The sequence below is a fragment of the Amia ocellicauda genome, chromosome 14, assembly GCF_036373705.1.
Source record: "Amia ocellicauda isolate fAmiCal2 chromosome 14, fAmiCal2.hap1, whole genome shotgun sequence".
NCBI lineage: Eukaryota > Metazoa > Chordata > Actinopteri > Amiiformes > Amiidae > Amia > Amia ocellicauda.
The window spans coordinates 1,610,772-1,634,607 of NC_089863.1; the positions used below are offsets into that span (position 1 = coordinate 1,610,772).

At 42.2% G+C, this 23,836-nt stretch overlaps 1 protein-coding gene across 1 annotated transcript; it reads right to left on the reverse strand.

Annotated features, from left to right (window-relative positions):
• Window positions 1-3,322: 3,322 nt before the first annotated feature.
• LOC136768246 (GTPase IMAP family member 8-like) lies at window positions 3,323-12,422 on the reverse strand. The gene is made up of 3 exons (XM_066722342.1): window positions 12,175-12,422; window positions 5,885-7,192; window positions 3,323-5,371 (listed from the first exon to the last, which is right to left on the reverse strand). Exons 1-3 carry the CDS (start codon window positions 12,203-12,205, stop codon window positions 4,191-4,193), a joined length of 2,520 nt encoding a protein of 839 aa, XP_066578439.1. The 5' UTR covers window positions 12,206-12,422; the 3' UTR covers window positions 3,323-4,190.
• Between the last annotated feature and the right edge of the window lie 11,414 nt (window positions 12,423-23,836).

A 23,836-nucleotide genomic window follows, 5' to 3' on the forward strand; every position in this document is an offset into this window, starting at 1 on the left:
CAACATAAGTGCAGAAATACAGTAAGTACAAGGCATCAATCATTACAAATTCAATTTAGCTAAAACAGCAATTCAGAATAATACACTTTACAAATTCCAATTTACAATATACACAAGTTCAGTAAGTGAGGTCCTACATCCTGGACAGTGAAAGCTAAGTGCTGTCAAGATGTCGGGTCACAGACGAGGGCTGCGGGAAAGGGAGCAAGGAGGAAAACAATCAAGAACACGAGAAGCATAATAAAACTGTGAAGTGCTATCTAGCAGGGATAGAGGACTAATATGTGCTGTCAGAAGAGATGCGTCTTGAGTAAGCGCCGGAATGAGGTCAGAGACTCTGCTGTTTTGACTTCGGTGGGCAGGTCGTTCCACCACTTAGGGGCCAGGGATGAGAAGGAGCGGCTCTGGAGGAAGGAGAGTGGAGAGGAGGCAGAGTTAGTCTTCTGGCACTGGAGGAGCGCAGTGGTCTGGAGGGGATGTATGGAGAGATGAGTGACTGAAGGTAGCTTGGTGCAGTGTGGTCGAGACAGCGGTAGGTGAGGGTCAATGTCTTGAACTGAATGCGTGCCGCTATCGGGAGCCAGTGGAGGGAGCGGAGCAGTGGCGTAGCGTGTGAATCGGGGCAGAGAGACACCAGACGAGCCGCAGAGTTCTGGATGAGCTGGAGCGGCGGGTAGTGGACGCAGGCAAGCCGGCCAGGAGGGAGTTGCAGTATCCAGGAGGGAGAGGACCAGTGACTGGACGAGCAGCTGCGTCGAGCAGTCGGTGAGGAAGGGATGGATCCGGCGCACTATGAAAGCACGTCGATGCACATGTCCTGACAGGAACGCCTCCCTGGTGCTGCTCCACCGCACGGCCCTGCTGTCCAGCTCTACAGTCCCTCAGCACTGAGACCAAGGGAGGACAGGACAGAAGAGCCGTCTCTCTGAGTCTCTCATTGTGGGGACATGTGTAACATTGTGCAGCTGCGGCCACAACTGTGTGTGAACTGACACGGTCAGAGAGTGTCTGTCATTTATTACTGTGTCTGGAACCAGCGGACAAGAGCTCTCAATGACAAGGACACCAGTCTGGAGTTTGTGTTTCTGCTCTCAGAAATCCTTCAGATCTGAAACACAGCAGTGGCATCAGAGCCAGAGTGAATATCTGTGGGTTTGACACTGAGAGAAGGGCAGGGATGCCACACTGCAATACACAGTCCCACCACACAGTGGCACTGCAACACAATATAAACCACTCATTTAGGAGGAATAGAAAGATCAGCGACTCCGTGTCATTGTGATTGTCACAGCATTCAGTCACACAGATATGTGTATAGTTAAAAATGGCGACTTCTAAGACACACATTCAATATGAATCTCTCTCTCAGTACAGTGTCAGAGCCGCTGCCATGAGTGAAGACTTTAAAGTGACGAGTCAGAGATTGAAGATTTTAAATATTTATTTCAAGGCAAATTATCGGTGTGATATAAACATATAAAACAATATCCAGCCCTTTAATACAGTACAGTGGGCACTCCTGTATCAGGCACTGTTTAGATCTGTACTGGTCACACTGTGATATAAAGCAGATATTTACAGCTCAGTCCATATGATATAAACACACAGAACAACACACAGCACTTTAATATCTTTATACACAGACAGTGATGTGAAACCCAGTGATGTCCACATGAGCCCCGCAGTGTGAGCTCAGAGCAGGGCGTCCACATGAGCCCCGCAGTGTGAGCTCAGAGCAGGGTGTCCACATGAGCCCCGCAGTGTGAGCTCAGAGCAGGGCGTCCACATGAGCCCCGCAGTGTGAGCTCAGAGCAGGGTGTCCCGCTCAGGAGCCCCAGTCCCACAGCCCCTTCAGCACAGCTGTCAGTCCCCATGGCTGTACAGAGCACACTGGGGCTCAGGGCTCCTCCAGGGCAGGGTCCTCTGAGCCAGACACTGCAGAGAGAGAGAGAGAGAGAGAGAGAGAGAGAGAGAGAGAGAGAGATTGTCAGTGGTCTAGTGGAGCTGTGTGTCAGTGTGCTGTAGTGACACAGTCAGGGGTGTAGTGGAGCTGTGTGTCAGTGTGCTGTAGTGACACAGTCAGGGGTGTAGTGGAGCTGTGTGTCAGTGTGCTGTAGTGACACAGTCAGGGGTGTAGTGGAGCTGTGTGTCAGTGTGCTGTAGTGACACAGTCAGGGGTGTAGTGGAGCTGTGTGTCAGTGTGCTGTAGTGACACAGTCAGGGGTGTAGTGGAGCTGTGTGTCAGTGTGCTGTAGTGACACAGTCAGGGGTGTAGTGGAGCTGTGTGTCAGTGTGCTGTAGTGCTTTCTTATGTTCTTATGATTATGTAGCCCTGACATTATGAGCACTGACAGGTGAAGTGAATGACACTGATAATCTCGTTATCATGGCACCTGTCAGTGGGTGGGATATATTAGGCAGCAAGTGAACATTTTGTCCTCAAAATTGATGTGTTAGAAGCAGGAAAAATGTGCAGCATAAGGATCTGAGGGACTTTGACAAGGACCAGATTGTGATGGCTAGACGACTGGGTCAGAGCATCTCCAAAACTGCAGCTCTTGTGGCTGTTCCCGGTCTGCAGTGGTCAGTACCTATCAAAAGTGTCCAAGGATGGAAAAGCGGTGAACTGGCGACAGGGTCATGGACGGCCAAGGCTCACTGATGCACGTGGGGAGCGAAGGCTGGCCCGTGTGGTCCGATCCAACAGAGGAGCTACTGTAGCTGAAATTGCTGAAAAAGTGAATGCTGGTTCTGATAGAAAGGTGTCAGAACACACAGTGCGTCGCAGTTTGTTGCGTATGGGGCTGCGTAGCCGCAGACCAGTCAGGGTGCCCATGCTGACCCCTGTCCACTGCCGAAAGGACCTACAATGGGCACGTGAGCATCAGAACTGGACCACGGAGCAATGGAAGAAGGTGGCCTGGTCTGATGAATCACGAGTTCAAGGTGTTGACTTGGCCTCCAAATTCCCCAGATCTCAATCCAATCGAGCATCTGTGGGATGTGCTGGACAAACAAGTCCGATCCATGGAGGCCCCACCTCGCAACTTACAGGACTTAAAGGATCTGCTGCTGACGTCTTGCCAGATACCACAGCACACCTTCAGAGGTCTAGTGGAGTCCATGCCTCGACGGGTCAGGACTGTTTTGGGACCTACACAATATTAGGCAGGTGGTCATAATGTTATGGCTGATCGGTGTATATATACACACATCTAAAAAAATATTGTCATTTAATTGGTTTTACTGTTAACTTTTAAATAAATAAATAAATAAATACCCAGACCCAGTAAGACAAACAAACTAATCATGCATATATATATATATATATATATATTTTTATTATCATTATTGATTTTATTTCTTGCCAGACGCCCTTACTCAACATAAGTGAAAAACAAGTAAAGGCATCAAACATTACAAATTCAATTTACATAAAACAGCAAATATAATACATTTTACAACTTCCAATTTACACAGGCAAGTACAGTAAGTGAGGTCATACATCCTGGACGGTGAAAGCTAAGTGCTATCAAGATGTAGGGTCACAGTCAAGGGCTGCGGGAATGGGAGCAAGGAGGAAAACCAATATACCAGTAATGCTCACAAGCACCACCACTAACAGAAAAATAAAGGAGACATTTTGTTTGGTAGGTGTTGATTCAAAGACATGACTTAAACTTGGGGTAGTAAAACCAGACAACACAAATATCAATATATTGGTGGGTAAAGACACATTTTACTTTATTTACAATAATTAACATATTTACAATAATTAAGAAAAAAAACACAAATAAAACAACAATTATTCCGGAAACTTCCAGAATGCATTGTGGGAAAGTTAAGTTGTTTTAACACCAGGACAGTGTTAATTCAACACTCTTTATTTTGAGACCCAGTATTAACACTGATTCTCAAGATCGTTTAACTCTCAGAGTGTTAATTTCACCCAATGAATGTTGAAATAATACTGATTTTTAACACAATATTTTAAAACTATAGATTTTGCTGTGCAGTGTGTTGAGTTTAGTGTGAGGGAGCATGTCTGAGAGCAGACTCCTACAGTCAGCACAGTATGGGGCCACAACGCTCTGGACTGGGACTGGGGAGCTGAGACCCTCTACAGAAGCTAAAAGCTGCTTCTTTACTGGTCAACACGACTCCTCACACGACTGACGCTCCTCTTTAATCTACAAACAGAAGAACCTCCTGCTGCCCCGTCTGCTCCTGTGCTCCTGTCCTGCTGCAGTGCACTGTGCTGTCGACTCCCTGACCTCCTGCAGGGCCTCTCTGTGTCTCTCTGCCTCGTCTCTGGCCTGTCTCTCATAGCGCCGCCTGAGCTCCTCCATCTCCCTCCGGTGTCTCTCCTCCATCTCTTTCCTCTCCCTCTCCCGCTCCTCAGTCAGCACCTCCCTCTCTCTCTCCAGCCTCTCTCTCTGCTCTCGCTCTCTCCTCAGCTCCTCCTCCAGCGCTCTCCTGCTCTCCTCGTCCCTCTCCTCCCTCAGCCTCTCCTCCAGCTCTGCTATCCGCTCCTCCAGCGCTCTGATCTTCTCCTCTCGCTGCTGGAGCTCCCCCTCCATCCTGTGGAGGCAGTTGTGCACTTCCTTCTGCTGCTTCTCCCTCAGCCCTTCCTCTTCCCTCTGTTTCCTCTCATCTCTGTCCCTCAGGATCTGCTCTTGCCTCTGTCTGATCCGGGACTCTGCCTCCTGGTACATCTGGCTGCTGTAGTGGCTGCCATTGTTTGCCGCCACCACCTCCTGGATTTTGGCCAGGAGCTGTGTGACCTGAGTGCCATCGCCCCTGTTCTTGTTGTCCAGAGTGTGGTACCTGTTCCCGCACTTCTCCACCAGCCACCGGAGCTCCTCGCTGCCCGTCTCCAAAAACTCCTGGACGCTCTTGCCGTTCAGCTGGTCGGCGTGGGTGAAGAGGAACACGGTGCGCCCCGCAGCCCCCTCCCCGAAGATCTCCCGCACCCTCTCCAGCGTCCTCCTCTCCTCCCCTGTGGATCGGCCCAGCGGGGTCACCAGGAGGAAAGCGTGGGGTCCCGGGGCAGACAGGTTGATACAGAGCCCCACGTCCCGTCTCACGTCCCCCTGAGAGAGAGGCGTGTGGAACCAGTCTGGTGTGTCCACCACAGCCACCCGTCTCCCAGCCACGCGTCCTCTTCTCTTGGCGCTCTCCTGTGTCACTGCAGAGCTGCTGGCTTCAGAGGGAAACTCCTCTCGGCCCAGGATGGTGTTTCCTGCCGCGCTCTTCCCAGCCCCAGTCCTCCCCAGCAGCACCAGCCTCAGCTCAGGGAGACTGGGAGGCGCCGGGGCGTCTGGACTGGGAGTCTCTCCTGGGCTTCTCTCTGGAGCGGCACCTCCACTCACTGCAACACAACACAACACACAGTCAGAGCTGAGACGACAACACGGCACAGACACACTGCTGAGAATGGGCTGAGTGTGTCACTGCAGTAGAGCGGCAATGAGCCAGACTGGGATACTGTCTGTAGTTGGGAGGAAATATCAGCACAACAAACAACACAATAATGACGCATCAAATTAGAAGAGCCAGTGAGATCAGAGAGTCAGTGATACAGACTGAGAGGAGAGCCAGTGAGATCAGAGTCAGTGATACAGACTGAGAGGAGAGCCAGTGAGATCAGAGAGTCAGTGATACAGACTGAGAGGAGAGCCAGTGAGATCAGAGTCAGTGATACAGACTGAGAGGAGAGCCAGTGAGATCACAGTCAGTGATACAGACTGAGAGGAGAGCCAGTGAGATCAGAGAGTCAGTGATACAGACTGAGAGGAGAGCCAGTGAGATCAGAGTCAGTGATACAGACTGAGAGGAGAGCCAGTGAGATCAGAGTCAGTGATACAGCATTAATCAGACTCACTCTTGGGAGGGTTGATCTCCAGGCTGTTCCTCCTCTTGACAGGTCGTGTGGATTCCTCTGTCTCTTTCTCCAGCTCCTCTTCCTTCAGTGTCTTTCTCATCTTCTCCTTCAGCTCCTCTTCTCTCCTGCTCCACTCCTCCTCCATCCTCTGTTTCAGCTCCTCCTCTCTCTCTCTCTCCCTCTCTCTATACTTCTCCTTCAGCTCCTCTTCCCTCTCTCTCTCCTTCACCTCACACTCCTTTCTGATCTGATCCATCTCTCTTTCTCTCTCCCCTAATCTCTGTGTCAGCTCTGCTATCTTTCTCTCTCTTTGTTCATCCCTCTCTTTCAGCTTTTTTTCCATTTCTCTCTCTTTCTCTCCATAGCCCATTTTAATCTCCTCTATCTCATTCTCTCTCTCCTCATTCATCTTTTTTAGTTTCTCTTGAACCTCCCTCTCTCTCTCTTCCTCTCTCTGCTTATGCCTCTGTTTCAGGTCTTCCATCTCTCTCTTCCTCTCCTCATCTTTCTGTTTCACCTTTTCTTCCATTTCTTTCTCTCTTCCTTCCTCACTCTCTTTTATCTCCCACTGCATCTTCCTCTCTCTCTCCTCAAACTCCCTTTTTAGATGATCTATTGCTCTCTGCCTCTCTTTCTCATTCTTACTGAGTTCCCTCTCTCTCTTCTCTCCCTTCTCCTGCAGCCCTTCTATCCCCCTCCTGTAGTGAAAGACACTCAGTCCTGCCAGCATCTCGTCTATCTTGTCCAGCAGCTCTGTGACCTGAGTGCCGTCGCTCCTGTCCCTGTTGTTGAGAACATGATACCTGTTCCCACATTTCTCCACCAGCCACTGGAGCTCCTTGTGTCTCTCAATGTGCTGCTCAATGGTTGTGTCTCCCAGTTTGTCCCCCCCAGTGAACAGCACTATAGTGTGTCTCCAGACTCTCTCACTGAGGAGCTCCAGGTGTTCCTGCGCTGATCTCCTCTCTCTCTCTGTGAATGACCTCCTCCACACAGGAATGGCCAGGAGGAGAGCGTGGGGTCCCGGGGGACACAGAGACACACTGCGCACAATCTCCTGTTTAACACACTCTGGACTCTCCTGTACAGAATCAGTCCACCTCCAGCCTGGTGTGTCGACCACAGTGACCTGCCTCCCGGCCACGTCACCCTGGCTCTTCTCACTCTGCTCAGCCACTCCAGTCTGAAACGCCTCTCTGCCCAGGATGGTGTTTCCTGATGAACTCTTCCCAGTCCCTCTCCACCCCAGCAGCACAATCCTCAGCTCTGAGAGACACTGTGTCTCAGGGGAAGCAGTCTGTCTCCCCCCTGTCAGAGAGAAACAACACAGTTTATATCCCTCTTCAGCCCCACTGCCTCTCCCTCCATCCCTCCCTCTCCCACACTCGTCCCCTCCCTCTCTCCCTTCTTCTTTCTTTATTTGTGCTTTATTATTCTCGTGTGTGTGTGTGTGGTGAGTGTGAGCACAGTGTTGTCCGCTGTGTTGATTGTGTCGTCTCTCCTCTATATGTCTGTGTGTATTCGTGTGTGTGTTGTCACAGTGTGGGGGGCGATGAAGCAAATCTGAATTGGAATTGATCTGTTTTTTTCCGTGACTTTCTTCAATAATGGCCGAACCTGCTCACTTCTTATAACTGACATTGTTTTTCTTTTTACTGCCATATTGATATTTCTCTCCTCCATTTCTCTTCTCCTTCCCTCCATATTCATCTACTTCCCTCCGTCTTCCACTTTTCCCCTCTTCTCTCCCACCATCCCCACCAATATCCTGCCCCCGACTCCCTCTCTCTCTCTCCCTCCCTCTGTCCCAGTCCCTCCCTCCTTCTGCGCTCCCTTTCTTCTCATTGTTTTTTCCTCTCATTTTTTCTCATTCTCCCTTCATCTCCCCACTTTCTCTCTATACCCACCCTCTCTATCCCACTCAAGCTCTCTGCCCGCACTTTACTTCTCTCCCCTTCACAAAAAACATGTTATCTCAGTGCTTTTGTGACGATTGAGTTTTTCCGACTGTAGGAATTGTTTCTGCTGGATTGTCTGTGTTGGCCCAAGACGCTAGTCATGTGTTATTATTGAAAGTCCATTTCCTGTCAATATCTCTGAGTGTGTTGACACATCTCTACTGTGTGGCAGGTTATTTTTGTTGGGAAGAGGAAATCTGAATGAATGGATTAGAATAATCTAAATGTAATTATAAAAGATTTAGCTAGCTTGCTAACTTTAGTTTGCTAGTTATCTGCCGTCACAGTACCTCTCGTGTGATCTCAGTGCATTTAGAAAAATATATGAATATTATTTTATTTTATTTCTTAATGTCTAAAAGCGTGGTCTTGGGCACATAGTCTGTAGCAAGCTGCGTTATTATAACTGACCGCTTGTGGTCTGGACAATCTCCGTATTATTCATCAGGGATAGGTGTTCTGAATTAGTTTGAATTGTTTTCTTACAGTGTGTTGTTAGTTAAGCAGGCATTGTAGATTGTTGCCCATTTTGTACCGGTTAGTCTAAGTGGTTGGAAGTCTGAGAAACTATATGTCAATCTTAAAGTTTAACCCGGCTCTATGAAAGGATTTTTCATTTTCCATTTAATCTGTAGGAGCCAATGGCATTAGGTAGTTAATCAAATATTCAGGAATGCCTTCACAGTTAAGTTCCTTTGCATCTGACATTTCATATCTCTTTATCATTATTTTACCAAGCAGATCAATGAAGAATTCAAGAGGATAACCAAAGTCAGTTTTGAGACCAATTTTATGGCAAAACCTGACCGATATACCCCAGAACTAATGTCCTTGTTCTCATCAAGAGGAGGAGCTGCAGGAGTGAAGATCAAGCTCATTAAGGACATCTCTAGGTATGAATAGGCCTGATGATGCCATCATTTAAAGAACAGTCAGATTCAGTCTTCACTAGACCCACAAACTCCTGTATTCTCTTCATGGTAAAAAGTCCTCTCTATTGGGAAGATATCTCACAATTAAATATAATTCTGTATCAGTCGATAATTATTTTTAGAATAAATAGAAACTGTAGAAACAGCCTATTCTGGGGGAGCAGCAGTCTTTCCAACAGATGGGACTTTTACCATTGAGAGTTGTCTCAACTGCGGAGAATCCCCTTCTCATACCAATTTCATTGTAATATTCTTACTTTGGTTAATTTATTTTGATATGGACAGTGTGTCCATCGTGATCGAGGGAGCAGAGATCCTGGAGGGGCTTGATGCACCACAGCCTTGCTGATGGGCCTGATATGTGCTCTGAATCCCCAAAACCCAAATGAACTGAAGCCTACTTTGGAGAAATTTCAAAAGTTACTTCTGAAGTTGGACAACCTGAAAGGCAGCCCAGAAGTGATGTCTCTCAAACACAAACTGCCCTCCTGAGCCACCTTTCTCACATTCGATGGGATTATTTGAGGTCATTGTTCATTTATTCACTGTTTTTGTAAGTATATTTGTGTTGATATACCTTGTGTGTGTGTGTGTGTGTGAGAGAGAGAGAGAGAGAGAGACAGAGAGAGAGAGTTTGTGTGTGCGTAAATGTACATGTATGTATAAGTGCTGTGAGTGATCGGGTGTTGTGTGAGCGCTGGGTGAATGTGTTTGTATCAGTGTGCTTGTGGGAGAGGGAGGGGTGTGTGTGGTGTAAAGAGGGTGTCCTGGGAAAAGGCTAGGATGTGTAGTTTTCTTTTCCTTTTTTACTGAGGGCCATGTCTTACTGTTGGATGTTGTATCTGAGCATGTCCCTTTAAAGAAGAAGATACAGCAGGTGCCCCAGGTGAACATTACTTTTCTGTAAGTAAGGCAATCTGAGTTTTGTTGACAAGGTGACCAATTAGCAGAGCTTATCGACAGAAGTTAATTTTTTGTTTTCACTTTCCGTATAGTTTTTTTGTGTTCTCTCAAATGTTTTCAAGAAGTGCTCTTTTATGTTATATACAGCTCTGGAAAAATTAACATTGATTTCTGAACTAGGAGTGGTCTCTTAATTCTTTCCAGAGCTGTATGTTATCATACAATTGTTTGTGTACAACGCTTACCAATAAATAAGTCTTTATTTTTGTTTTTCTTAACTTCATATAATTGAGCAATTAATTCTTAATATGTTTAAGTCAACAATATGCATAAGATATTGAGTAGAACTGACAAAACACTGCTAGTTGGATCAGCTTAATATTCCTATGAGTATGAACATGAATAAGCCATGTTGGTTGAACTTAGTTTTGTAGTTTTTGTCTGACAGTAATAGGTTTGTAGAATTTAGAGCTGAAATTACTTACAAAGATCCATGCAAATAGTTGCCTTTTTTAAGTAGAGACGGTGTATGTTTTTTTAGAGTGTAGGGTTGGCTCGATACCACTTTTTCTTTTCCGATACGTCAACCTTGACTATCTGCCGATACCGATACGATCTGATCTTTTTTTGGTCTCAAATACTAAGCTGTTAATATGCCATTGGTATGGATGCACTTTGCTTACGATAGCCATCTAAAAATCGTCATGCTCAAACTGTGAAACAAATTCTGTATTTCCCTAAAGGAAAAAATACAAAGCCCACAACAGCGTGACTTATGCAGTAATGGTGCTTCCTTTTATTTAGTCACGGTTTTAAATTAAAAAAACTACGAATCCTGAAATATCACTGAAAGTACAGCTTTGTACAAAATAAAATGGCAGCATTTAGGCTATATAACAAATATACACTGATCAGCCATAACAATATGATCACTGACAGGTGAAGTGAATGACACTGATAATCTCGTTATCATGGCACCTGTCAGTGGGTGGGATATATTAGGCAGCAAGTGAACATTTTGTCCTCAAAGTTGATGTGTTAGAAGCAGGAAAAATGGGCAGTGTAAGGATCTCAGCGACTTTGACAAGGGCCAGATTGTGATGCTAGACGACTGGGTCACAGCATCTCCAAAACTGCAGCTCTTGTGGGGTGTTCCTGGTCTGCAGTGGTCAGTACCTATCAAAAGTGTCCAAGGAAGGAAAAGCGGTGAACTGCCGAAAGGGCCTACAATGGGCACGTGAGCATCAGAACTGGACCACGGAGCAATGGAAGAAGGTGGCCTGGTCTGATGAATCACGAGTTCAAGGTGTTGACTTGGCCTCAATCCAATCGAGCATCTGTGGGATGTGCTGGGCAAACAAGTCCGATCCATGGAGGCCCCACCTTTCAACTTACAGGACTTAAAGGATTTGCCGCTAACGTCTTGGTGCCAGATACCACAGCACACCTTCAGAGGTCTAGTGGAGTCCATGCCTCGACGGGTCAGGGCTGTTTTGGTGGCAAAAGGGGGACCTACACGATATTAGGCAGGTGGTCATAATGTTATGGCTGATCTGTGTGTATATAATTCTAGTGAAATAACTGGATTAAAAGATGACAATATAAAGAACTCAAACTTCAATATATATCTAAAAATAAAAGCATTTCCAGTAAAATAAAATACTTCTCAATGTAGAATGTGACTCAAATAACTTAACATTATCATAAATAGCATCTCCAGTGTTAGTCCTAAGTCTTACATTTAAGTTTTCACTTGAAGATTTAGCTGCTTCACCTGAAACAACTGCTACAACAATCATGCCACTTGCCCGTCTTTTACAGAGCCCTCTAATGCGACTGAGTTTCCTCTCTTCATCATGAGGGCAGATTCTTCTATAAGAAATATGTCTTATTTTACATGATTCTTTTACTCGGGGACTGACGTGTGGGCTACAGTGCAGGGTGAACTGCGCATGCTCCTTGGACACTGGGTTCTAGGCAGTGAAATACACTTTTAAAGACTACAAACCATCCCACCCTGCTCACTGATTGGGTGAGGAAGAACCGCCACTCAAACCTAGTGGACCAATGGAGACCCAGGATCCACGCCTCCCTCTAAACCCCGCCCTCATGACAAAACCGGGCTGTAAACGAAACTAAAATCAAATCCAGAGAAATCAAAAGCAGAGATCACATCCTGTGTGTGAAATGGACTCCATCAGTGCGAGCTTTGGTCTCGATTTTAAATTATTTGCTTTCAAGTTTTTTTGTTTTGCTTTTCATATCGTTTTTGTTTACAATTCTAGATCTTCTGCTTTCGATTGTTATGTTTTTGATCTCAACATCCATTTTTTCTCAACTTTATTTTTCTCGGTTACAATATATTTTATTTTGAATTCGTTACTCATGGCGGTAATTTGAGCCCATATTTCTGTCCTGTATCGGACCGATATTGATACGAATTATCGGATCTGCGCATCTATACAAATAACTGTCTCAGACACAACAGGCAACTCACCACCAAGGGAGGAGGACCATCTGCTCGCCATCTCTCTCTCTCTCTCTCTCTCTCTCTCTCTCTCTCTCTCTCTCTCTCTCTCTCTCTCTCTCAGAGCAGCTGTTGAAGGACTTGCTTTCCTCCAAAATGAAAAGTTACTCTGTTCTGCCTCTTTTCTCTTCTATTCTCTCTCTGTCTCTGTCTTTTCTGCCTCTTTTCTTTCCTCTTCTCTCTCTCTGTCTCTCTCAGCAGGAACATCTACACAGTTCTCCCTCTCAGCAGCACTTTCACTTTCTTTCTTTCTTTCTTTCTCTCTCTCTCAGCTCTTCCTTCCTGCCGTGTCTCTCCGCTCAGTTGAGTTATAGGAAACCACTATGGCAAGCCAAACTGTCATTTAGAGATATCTCACAATACAATTCAAGATATCTTATGTTGAATTTGAGATATCTTGAATTGCATTTGAGATATCTCAAATTAACTCTATTTGAAGATACCTCAAATTCAATTCAATATATCTCAAATTCAATTAAATATATCTCAAATTCAATTTAATATATCTCAAATTCAATTCAATATATCTCAAATTCAACATAAGATATCCCACCGACAAGACACGCAGGGCCCCCTCCCTCTCAGGGCCCCCTGAATCCTCATCACCTTTCTTTGAAATGTACTTAATGTCGGGGGAAATGTGATTAAAATTGTGTTTTCATTCTTAATGTCTGTAAGAATGTTACTAGTTAGTTGTGCTGAAGGCTGTTCAAACTTCTTACTGTCAATACAACCAAGACCACTAAGCTCTTCAGACTGCACCCCCAAGCTATTGTAATGTGTAAATCATACAAATATACATACACACATAGGCTTGTGCTTAAAACTTATTGAGTTTATTTACTTTATCTTATTGCATAAATTGATTACATTAGATATTTATTTTACAGAACATGGTTTGTTACTAATATTATTACAAATGCAGCTTTTATTGAGTTTTATTTGAGTTTTAACAGTTTTTAAATATACATTCTATTATTGTTATCTATTTAAGGATTTCTCAAGTATGTTAGTTTCATTAAATGTAGTGTACATGGTGGTGTGAATATACACCTGTACACACACACACACACACACACACTGAAAGTTTCCATTTAAATTGTCTGCATTCTATTTCTTAAAATGTTGTATATATATCACGGTGAAGTGTATGACACTATTATTATTATTATTATTATTATTATTATTATTATTATTATTATTATTATTACCTTATTCCTTATTTCTTTATTTGTTTGCACTTTTCATTCACATGTTTTCGTTTCACCTATCGAGTGTTATCGAGTTATTATTCTTATTCTTATTTTATTATATTGTCACTGATTTTGTGATGTGGTGGTGGGATTTAAATTGTCTCCCTTTCTTTGTGGCAATAGAAGATGGGTCTTTTCTCCTGAGTGGGAAGAGTAAGCAATCAAAAGCAGAAAGGCATTTTGCACTATTTTGCCGGGGGAAAAGAGGAAGGCAGTCTTCCTTGACGCCGCAGGACGCTGTCTAAGCCAAGCCTGCACACTTATCAGGCCGAACCCGAGACGCCACGGCTGTGCGGCAGTCTAGGGGGATTCCTACGGTACAGAGGCTCCAGGGACTAGGACTGCATACCATATAAGTGAACTGTATTCTGCTTTTCCAGTCACAGAAATACAGTGGACGGACTGAATTTGTTGAACCGGCTTTATTTTGGTGCTTCATATAATCTTTCCCCCGGGCTGAGACGCTGCTTCCTGTCTGTGGAGACAAAGAACTGTGATCTGTCTTTGGTTATACAAACCTTAGGCATTTGTCCCCTTTATCTTTCAGCCAAAGCTCTCCCTGCCGGTTTGCTATTTTTTATAAAGCATTAAGCGTTTGTCACTTTATCTTCACCTGAAGCTCTACATACCTGCCGGCATTTCTTGAGTTGGACAGGAGTTTGCAGAGATCTAAGAAAAAGGAGACGATTAGATGTGTTTGTGCTGCATCGGGCTGAGGATTGTTATTGTTAGAAGTGGGAGGAGGCAGTGGAGATTGTCAGTCCCAGATCCTAATCCTTTAGATTTTTTGTATTAGGGTTTTAATTTGGTGCCAGATTTGATATAAAGTTAGTTTATATTTAATTAAAAATTGTTCTCTGGTGCTGCCTCAGACTTCCTGTCCTGAGGATAGTGGTTATTGGCTTATATTTCATTCGTGTTGTTTGTATTGTAAAAAGATATATAATTGTATTTACCTGGTTGTCCTGATTTGGTGAGCAAGATCCGAGGTCCCTGTGCGATGAGGGTGTGTTCCTTGACTCTAAAACAAAGTGTCGTAGTCTCGTGTCTCGGCTACATCATATAGCTTGTTACATATATTCAGGATTTTCTAAGGTTTAGACCATTTAGACTGACTTGTCATTCTTGATCTCTGTAAGTAAAAGCTGCTATCTAGTAGTAGTAGTAGTAGTAGTAGTAATCTAGCCTTTCATATTTTTGCCTATGTAGGGTCTTGGTCCAGGAGACATGTTTCTGTAACTGTGCTCTCCATATAAAGATGAAGAAACATCTCTTTGTGATCTAGAAGGAAGAATTATACCCATCAGGGGATGCTTGTCTTGATGCACGATATTTTTCTCTGCCACGGTCTTGTTTCATCCATTCTGGAGAAGGCCGACGGTCCTTTTTCCCCTCTTTGTACTGGCTGTGCACATGTTTGAGATTTTCTTGCTGTTGCTTCAACTGGCTCACCTCTACTCCGAGTGCTTTAACATCTGCAGTTAAATCTGCAATAGCTTGTAGTAATTTGGGGGATTCCTCTGACGTAGATGTAATGGACTTGCTTGACACCATAGCTGTTGGGTTATTTCCAGATTTACATATAGATGGTTGTTCCAGAACCTTCTCACTGTGCTTGAGAAATGTGAAGATGCAGTTCTTACTGCTTCCTTAATTTTTTGGGCTTGCTCCAATCTACTTGCACCATGCTCATAACACTTTTCCTGCAGCACTGGGACTAAACCAGCAACAAAACGCCTAAAACGCTCCATTTCAATAGCTGGCTGTCCGTAACTGGGAAACGCCTCTTGCACAAGTCTGCGAACTTCGGCTGCATAAACGTCTAATGCTTCTTTAGGCTGACGGGGTCTTGCATTAAAAAAAGTTTGAAAATGCAGTAGGTATTCTTTTCTTCCAAAGACTTCTTTTAATTTCTCTACTGTTTTAGCATAGTCTTTTTGTATTTCAGAGGGTAAAGAAACCCAGTATGACAGTTCATCTCCACTTAAACGTGTTGGTAAAATTGTTGCAAGATCCTGGTGCTGTGTGTTTGTGCAGCATTTACAGCCAATTCCAGATGCGTGTTCCACAGAGAAAGACTTTCTTTATCCTTCCCATCTCCGTGAAAGCAAGGAGGCAGCTCAACACGATCATGTGTTACTCTGGTCGAATTTGTGCGTCTTTTTGCATTAATCGGTTCATTTTCATTTGCTGCGTCTACATTAATCTCTGGGTCTATCGGATTTTCCATGTTTTTTATCTTAGTTTTGTTTTTAACTGTACAGTTCACTCACCACCCACGTGGTTTTGTCTCCGTCACCCACAAGCACAGCTCCCTGCATCTGGCCTCGCTAGAGAAAAAACAAAAACAAACAATATCCCACCGCTGCCGCCAATATGTAAACCGTGAAACTCTACTCTACAAAGGATTACTCGTCTGGTGTCCATTAATAACTGAGTGATCAAGGATCCTATCCAGTCTGTTTTTGAATGTTCCCAAATTGTCTCTTCAGCCACATCGCTGGGGAGTTTGTTCAGATTGTGACGCCTCTCTGTGTGAAGAAGTGTCTCCTGAGCAAGTCACTTAAGCTCCTTGTGCTCCATCATTCAGGTGAGATGTAATTGTAAGTGTCTCTGCAGCTGATGCATAGTTCACACACCCTAGTCTCTGTAAGTTACCTTGGATAAAAGTGTCTGCTAAAATACACTAATAAAGTAGACTGTGAAACAAGTTGGAGGTAGACGTGTTGTTTGGGGTTCAGCTGACATCAGGACTCCTTGACACAATTTATTGTTCCTGGCACTTTGGTTTATTTGTCTTATAAGCCGAGTTGCAGTGATGAGTACAATGACGAGCACAACAGTGTAGCGCCACTACTCCTCTCAATCCACTACACAGAGACCTGTCCGGCTTTACAACATGCAACTCAAATAATATGGTCCTGGGGAACAACATAACACATAGCGGTTTCTCCTGCTATAAAGTAAAATAATGTATACAGTGTTTCTAATTTCTTTTACGATACCTTTTCATAGATTTTTATATTTTTCAATAATAAACTAATGTCACAGCAGTGCCGATCTTCTGGCAAACCGATAATTTGTCAGGTTAATGTTCCATAGTCTACTGGTACTTCATGGTGTGTAAACCGCTTGATCCATATTTTGAGAGTCTTTACTAGTCAAAAGTTTGAATGTTTGTTTCAAAGATCACACATTTTAGAGTAGTCAATAGCAGCCAAGCTCTAATTGTTTAAATGGCAGGTCATTCCTATATGTAACCACAGGGAGCCGAGCTGTGGCAGGACGGACAGATTCTCTTCTGTCAACTACGCCACTTTGGCAGTTTCACCCAAAGAAATACTTAAAGCTAAAGGGCCCCAATGCAGGCCCCCCTTAAACAAACCAGAGTAAGCAGAGACGTGCAAATAAAAGACAGTAACAATGTATTCTGTATGTAGCAGGACTAGTTAAAATATTAACAAACCGATTACAATACATACAAGTACAATCAGACAATCACCACCAGGGGGCGACCAACACTCGCTTCAGCCTAACCAAAATAATACAGGACAAGTCAAATTACGTTAATCATAAACCCAGAACCAACGTATAAATGTAGTGTGTATATATAATGAACTATAAGCAAATCAATGCACACTTCAAAAACAACCAGTTATGAAGTGAAAGAAAAGGCAACTCAACAAAATATATAAAGACAAACCATAACCCAATCAACAGATTAAAGCCGATCACGTTCTACCGCCCGTCCAAATTACATACGAACAACCACAAAAAGTTACATAAAAGGAAATGCGTAGAAACCAGCAGCGGACTCCTCCTTGTGAAAGATAGAAAACCCACATTTAGGATGTCACCGTGGTGACCAGAACAATCCCTCAGGGAGCTCAACTCGCCCACATGGATAACATTTACTCCGGGATACAGCTGCCCACCCCACACCCGTACACGTCATACAACGTCACATCCTGCGTCACAAAAGACCCTACAAACAATACACATAATTATAGCGAACCAAAAACCCATACAGAAACACAAACATTAAAACAAAACGTACCTCCACACGACTCGAGAGCAACTCAAGCGCCCTGGCATAAGGGAAGGTAGAGACTTGCTGCCCACACTAGAAAGTGCATTTATAAATCCCATAGCCGTGGAACCATTAAAGAAGTTACCTGCACCAGTGGCATTTAATAATGAGGACCAATTAACCTCACCGGTTACATTCACACCCTCTGTAAAATAATATCTCATTGAAAACTACAGTTCAAATTGGATTCAAGACATACATGAAAGTATAACAGATTAACTTTTAAATGTAAAAACATGTTTCTACATAGTACCATATTACAATAATAAAACAATTTAAATTAAACTATAGCAACAAAATACCCTTCACATACTTGAAATAAGAGTAGATAAAATAACTGTAACATAAATCATAACACTGAAAACTATCTGCAAACTTATCTAATAATAGATGGTTAGGAAAAACATGATATATATATATATATATATATATATATATATATATATATATATATATATATATGTATACACACACACTCACCTAAACGATTATTAGGAACACCATACTAATATTGTGTTTGACCCCCTTTCACCTTCAGAACTGCCTTAATTCTACGTGGCATTGATTCAACAAGGTGCTGAAAGCATTCTTTAGAAATGTTGGCCCATATTGATAGGATAGCATCTTGCAGTTGATGGAGATTTGTGGGATGCACATCCAGGGCACGAAGCTCCCGTTCCACCACATCCCAAAGATGCTCTATTGGGTTGAGATCTGGTGACTGTGGGGGCCAGTTTAGTACAGTGAACTCATTGTCATGTTCAAGAAACCAATTGGAAATGATTCCACCTTTGTGACATGGTGCATTATCCTGCTGGAAGTAGCCATCAGAGGATGGGTACATGGTGGTCATAAAGGGATGGACATGGTCAGAAACAATGCTCAGGTAGGCCGTGGCATTTAAACGATGCCCAATTGGCACTAAGGGGCCTAAAGTGTGCCAAGAAAACATCCCCCACACCATTACACCACCACCACCAGCCTGCACAGTGGTAACAAGGCATGATGAATCCATGTTCTCATTCTGTTTACGCCAAATTCTGACTCTACCATCTGAATGTCTCAACAGAAATCGAGACTCATCAGACCAGGCAACATTTTTCCAGTCTTCAACTGTCCAATTTTGGTGAGCTTGTGCAAATTGTAGCCTCTTTTTCCTATTTGTAGTGGAGATGAGTGGTACCCTTTGGGGTCTTCTGCTGTTGTAGCCCATCCGCCCAAGGTTGTACGTGTTGTGGCTTCACAAATGCTTTGCTGCATACCTCGGTTGTAACGAGTGGTTATTTCAGTCAAAGTTGCTCTTCTATCAGCTTGAATCAGTCGGCCCATTCTCCTCTGACCTCTAGCATCAACAAGGCATTTTCGCCCACAGGACTGCCGCATACTGGATGTTTCTCCCTTTTCACACCATTCTTTGTAAACCCTAGAAATGGTTGTGCGTGAAAATCCCAGTAACTGAGCAGATTGTGAAATACTCATACCGGCCCGTCTGGCACCAACAACCATGCCACGCTCAAAATTGCTTAAATCACCTTTCTTTCCCATTCAGACATTCAGTTTGGAGTTCAGAAGATTGTCTTGACCAGGACCACACCCCTAAATGCATTGAAGCAACTGCCATGTGATTGGTTGGTTAGATAATTGCATTAATGAGAAATTGAACAGGTGTTCCTAATAATCCTTTAGGTGAGTGTATATTTCTGTTGCATTTTAATTTATAAACATTGTACATTCCATACCTCTCAAGAGAAGGGCAATGGACTTATTCTTACTTCATGACTCTTATTCTATTAATTTGTGTAATTTGACATCTCCACCAAAAGTACATTATAAATTAACTACCAATACAAGAATATATGCTACTGCAGATGTCATTTGAGCTGTTTTCACAATGTATTACAGATTCCTATAATCTGGACAACCTTTAATAGCAGTATTTTAACTTATTTCTCCATTAAGTCAAGCATCACTTCAGCTTTGTGGACCTCAACATCGGTCTGTTCAAGATGCCGTGAGGCTGTCTTTAAAGCCGTGCCCTCGGCCTACTGTGTCTCAAGGAGAACACCAGCGTCTTCTCCATATGCACCTCTGCCACTACGGGTCAGACATCGGTTCCTTCAGGACACGATTCATAATGTGCATATCTGCCATGTGGAATAAATCAGTCATCTGAAGACACAATGTGTGGTTCGCACAACATCAGAGATCCTCCTTATAAAAGGCATCTCTATCACATGGACAGTAGTTGACATTCACACAATCTATAAGGTTTCCAGTAAAGGGACAATTCAAAATAATAATCTTGATCCCAATTTATCACAGATTATTTCAGTACAGCACTCAGCTGTCGTCAGCAGCATCATATCTCCTGTGTTACTGAATCAACTTTACTTCCTAATGTAACTACTCTTTTGTGCGGAGCTGTCAAACTTTCAAAACAATGTGCTTATCTCTTTGCTTTTATCTGACTTAAATATCTGAGACTATTTTAATAATTATTACAGCAGCTCTTTCAACAACATAGTTAATAGTTGTTAGGTAAATGATGGCTGTTATTAATCTTTTCCTCAATTCATTCTTTATAAATGAACCATCATTTGAAATTATTTCCATAGTTTCATTAGGAACAACTCCTATTATTCCTATTTTCATTATTATTATTTATTTCTCTAATATTTCCTTCCAACATTGCCAGTGTCTTGATTTGTATTTTACCCATTAATGGACATTCATTGTCTCAATATATAAATTTACTTCGAATAAACCTTCATCTTTAAGAATAGATTATATAATTCCTTTTATAATTCCATCCTTATTCTACTAAATCTTGTAATGACTGCTGTACACATCTTTGCATAAACATTATCATTATATTTCCCAAAAGTCAGAACCGAATTGGCACTGCGCTAAAGCCAATTCTATCGCCCAATAGACTTATGCAATAAAACTTTTTTTTTTTTTTAACTAGAGCAAATATGTATTATTCGTTCATTTCAAAGCATTGGCTTTGTTATCACATACAATTTTTAGAACTAGTTTTTCACTCAATTCCCATATACAATAATACAATACACCATAGTAGCATTATTCAGTGTGTATCCACTTACATCACATTGAAACATCACATATCATATCACACTTCAGTCACACATCCAAACAGCACAATTGTTTCAATCCAGTAGTCACTCTGTTAAACTATGGAAAGGATAGTTCATGAAATGCCCATAGTCCAACCAGACTCTGTATCCTTCAATTGCGCTTAGATTTAAAAGAGGTTGGAGTTGTATGACTATTCATGTTTCTTTTCAATCTATTTCCATATTGTTTCTTCAGGCCTTTCTCCAACTTTTCCTGAAAGATAAAATGATGTTATTTTCAGCACCTGAAATCAATCAGAAATGAATTGTTAATAATCTGTCCACCTATTCCTGGACATCGCCTCCCTCCTGTTGTCAATTGGAATCAGCAGAGTTAGTTGCTTACCATACTCTGGTAAAAGTAACTATCGTATGTTTCCACCATCCCCCTCCCTCCTGTCCGTCCACACACACTGACATCAGTGGCCATGAGGACGGATTATGGGCCGCAGCACTTAGAGCGGAGGCCAGTGCGAGAGGGGAGACTATGCACTGATGTGTCATGGCATGTGAGTAGGGAACCTGTGGACTAAATGTGAGGGAAATTCATTGTTGCTGGTTCCTGTGAAGACAGATAATAGTAGTTATTTTTCTATTCATCTGTATCAACATCAGTATTATTAGCATTAGTAATGTAACTATTCTCGATTTCCCAGGACATTACTTTTTGTTGACAATGTTGCTTGGTTTGTAGTAGTACATCTGTATTTAGTTACAAGGCAGCTCTCTTATCTCTCAGTGGGGAGCTGACCTCACAGACACTTTCACTGCCCCAATACCCCCCCCCCTTTTTTTTTTTTGTGTTTGTTTGGGGGGGTGAATCCCTTCCTGATTAATAGGGTATTTCTGTTTGGGAAAGCACTATTTCCATACAGTTTCATGACTTTAGATTTTAAACTATATCTCATTCAATGATTTATTTATTTTACATTAAGTTATACCTTAAGTAACTTCCTTATTTTCCCTCATATTCCATTCAATCGCCATCAAAACTCTTGTGCTGAAAGTGGCAGCACATTTCTTTCACACATATCAAACTCCCTTTGTCCAGCTTCCCTAAGCCTCATCAACTCTTAAACCCCTTGTCAACTTCCTGAAACCTTCATCAACATCGTTCAGACCCTCTGAAAACATCACTCTGTATCCTAACAGCTGTTCTTTCTCCTTTTCCTAATTTCTTACTAGACAATTCAAGTTATATTTATTGACATGTATTATTACTATTTATACACATATTTTGCTCCATTATTTGAGTTAATAAATTCAGATATTTTCCTAATAAAATATATTTTTAGAAAATAAGCATTTTAATTGATTTCAATAATAATACCCAGATACCTGAGGAAATCAAATTTAAAAAAAAATGTGTTCAGTCAATGATTTCACCAATGAAGAGCCTGCTTGGGCACTAACACTGTCCGCCTGCGCGGCTCATATATGTCTTTATTGTGTCACTTCCTCCTATTGAAGTCCAATCTACACCGGTACAGGTTCAGAAGAACTGTTCCCAAAGCCAGATTGAACTGATCAATAGTTCATTTCTTACCTACACCTTGTATTTAGGCATCTTATATCTGGGGATTTCAAAAACTCTTCATTGTGGAACTCACAGCTACCAAATGACCACACCTTTAATTTCCTGGAGTATCTGGTTATCTATGTATTCATATCTTCACCAAATTTCACTGTTTCCTCAGATTCCCATTTCAAAAATTAGTTCTAATTAAATTTTCAACATTTAATTTTTTATTTCTGGTTCGTAAAACTCATTCTAATAGTATTTTTATGTTTTATTTTCTCCTTCAAAATTATGCAATACTAATTTTAGCTCACTTATTCAATGCTCATAATTTATATTTCAATAGTATCCTTAACATTCTTACCCTTTGACTAATTCACTCATCTTAAATTGTCTAATTTTAACTTTTATTTCAGGTATTTTATGCTATTTACCAATAACCAAATATTTTCTAAAATAAGACTATAATATGTCACTATACTGTTTACATTCCCCTGCTATGGATTCACATCAGGCTGTCACTCAGGGCTGCACCAGAGTGCTGCTCCTGTGGATTCCAGCCTTTAGTTTTCCTTTAATTTGACTTTACAGAATTTGTCCATAATATGATTTTTAACAAACAAATTCTTGTTCTTCTGAGTCTTAGAGGACACCATTACTATTTATTTACTTTATTAGTATTATTAATCTATGTATTTAGTGTATATTTTGTATTACTTTAACATTATTCTTATAATAGAATGCATTATTCATTTCTTATTTCTGATGCTTTATGCACTCTGTATTCAGTTAAATGTCTAAATCCTCATTAATCTGTTGTTCAACTGCGTAATTGTAAATATGATTCTGAAATTATTGGTTACTTCCCTTCTCAGTCTTATTCTGGACTATGCACAATATTAAAAATACAAAGCATACAAAACAGACATTTACCTTACATAACCTTCAGACTATTATGTTCATATATATACATAAACACACACAGCACATACAGATTGAAATCCAAAAATAATTCAGATATTAGATTAGTGGTGTGTTTTGTTGACTCTGCAGTGTCTCAAACAGCCCTTAGCATTTATTTATTTATTATATTGTTATTATTAAAAATCAGATGTAAAATAATCTTTGAATTACACTACTTTGGGGTTTTCTTGATCTATTATGATCAATTTCTTCTCTAAATTCTTATTATTCAGACAAAGAATTATAGAAACTTTGTCGGTTTTTTATCTTGCCTTTACCATTTTAAGTTTAACATTTTAAACTTGTAGGAATTCACATACAGACACGTATTTTAACGCCATTATGCCAATCCTATCTTTGCCAACGATGGGGCTATATCGCTGGACTTTATGTACCTCAGGTTCCGTCTGGCTTTAACTGCCACTGTCTCAGCGTACAAGGGTTTCCTTGCTTAACCTGGGGCTCAGTAGGCCTCGTCGTACCTTTCGGTTCCCTTGGCATCTCTCCCCGCAGATCTGTCTTACCTGGAGTTCACCCTACTGTGAACCTCCGCTGTACAGTCAACCTTTCTATTTGTTTTACCTCTGCCTCTCCACAGGTTCTCTTTAAATTACAATCTGAGAGCCTCACACAATCCCGAGATCAAATCTAAATATACAGGGTGGTCATT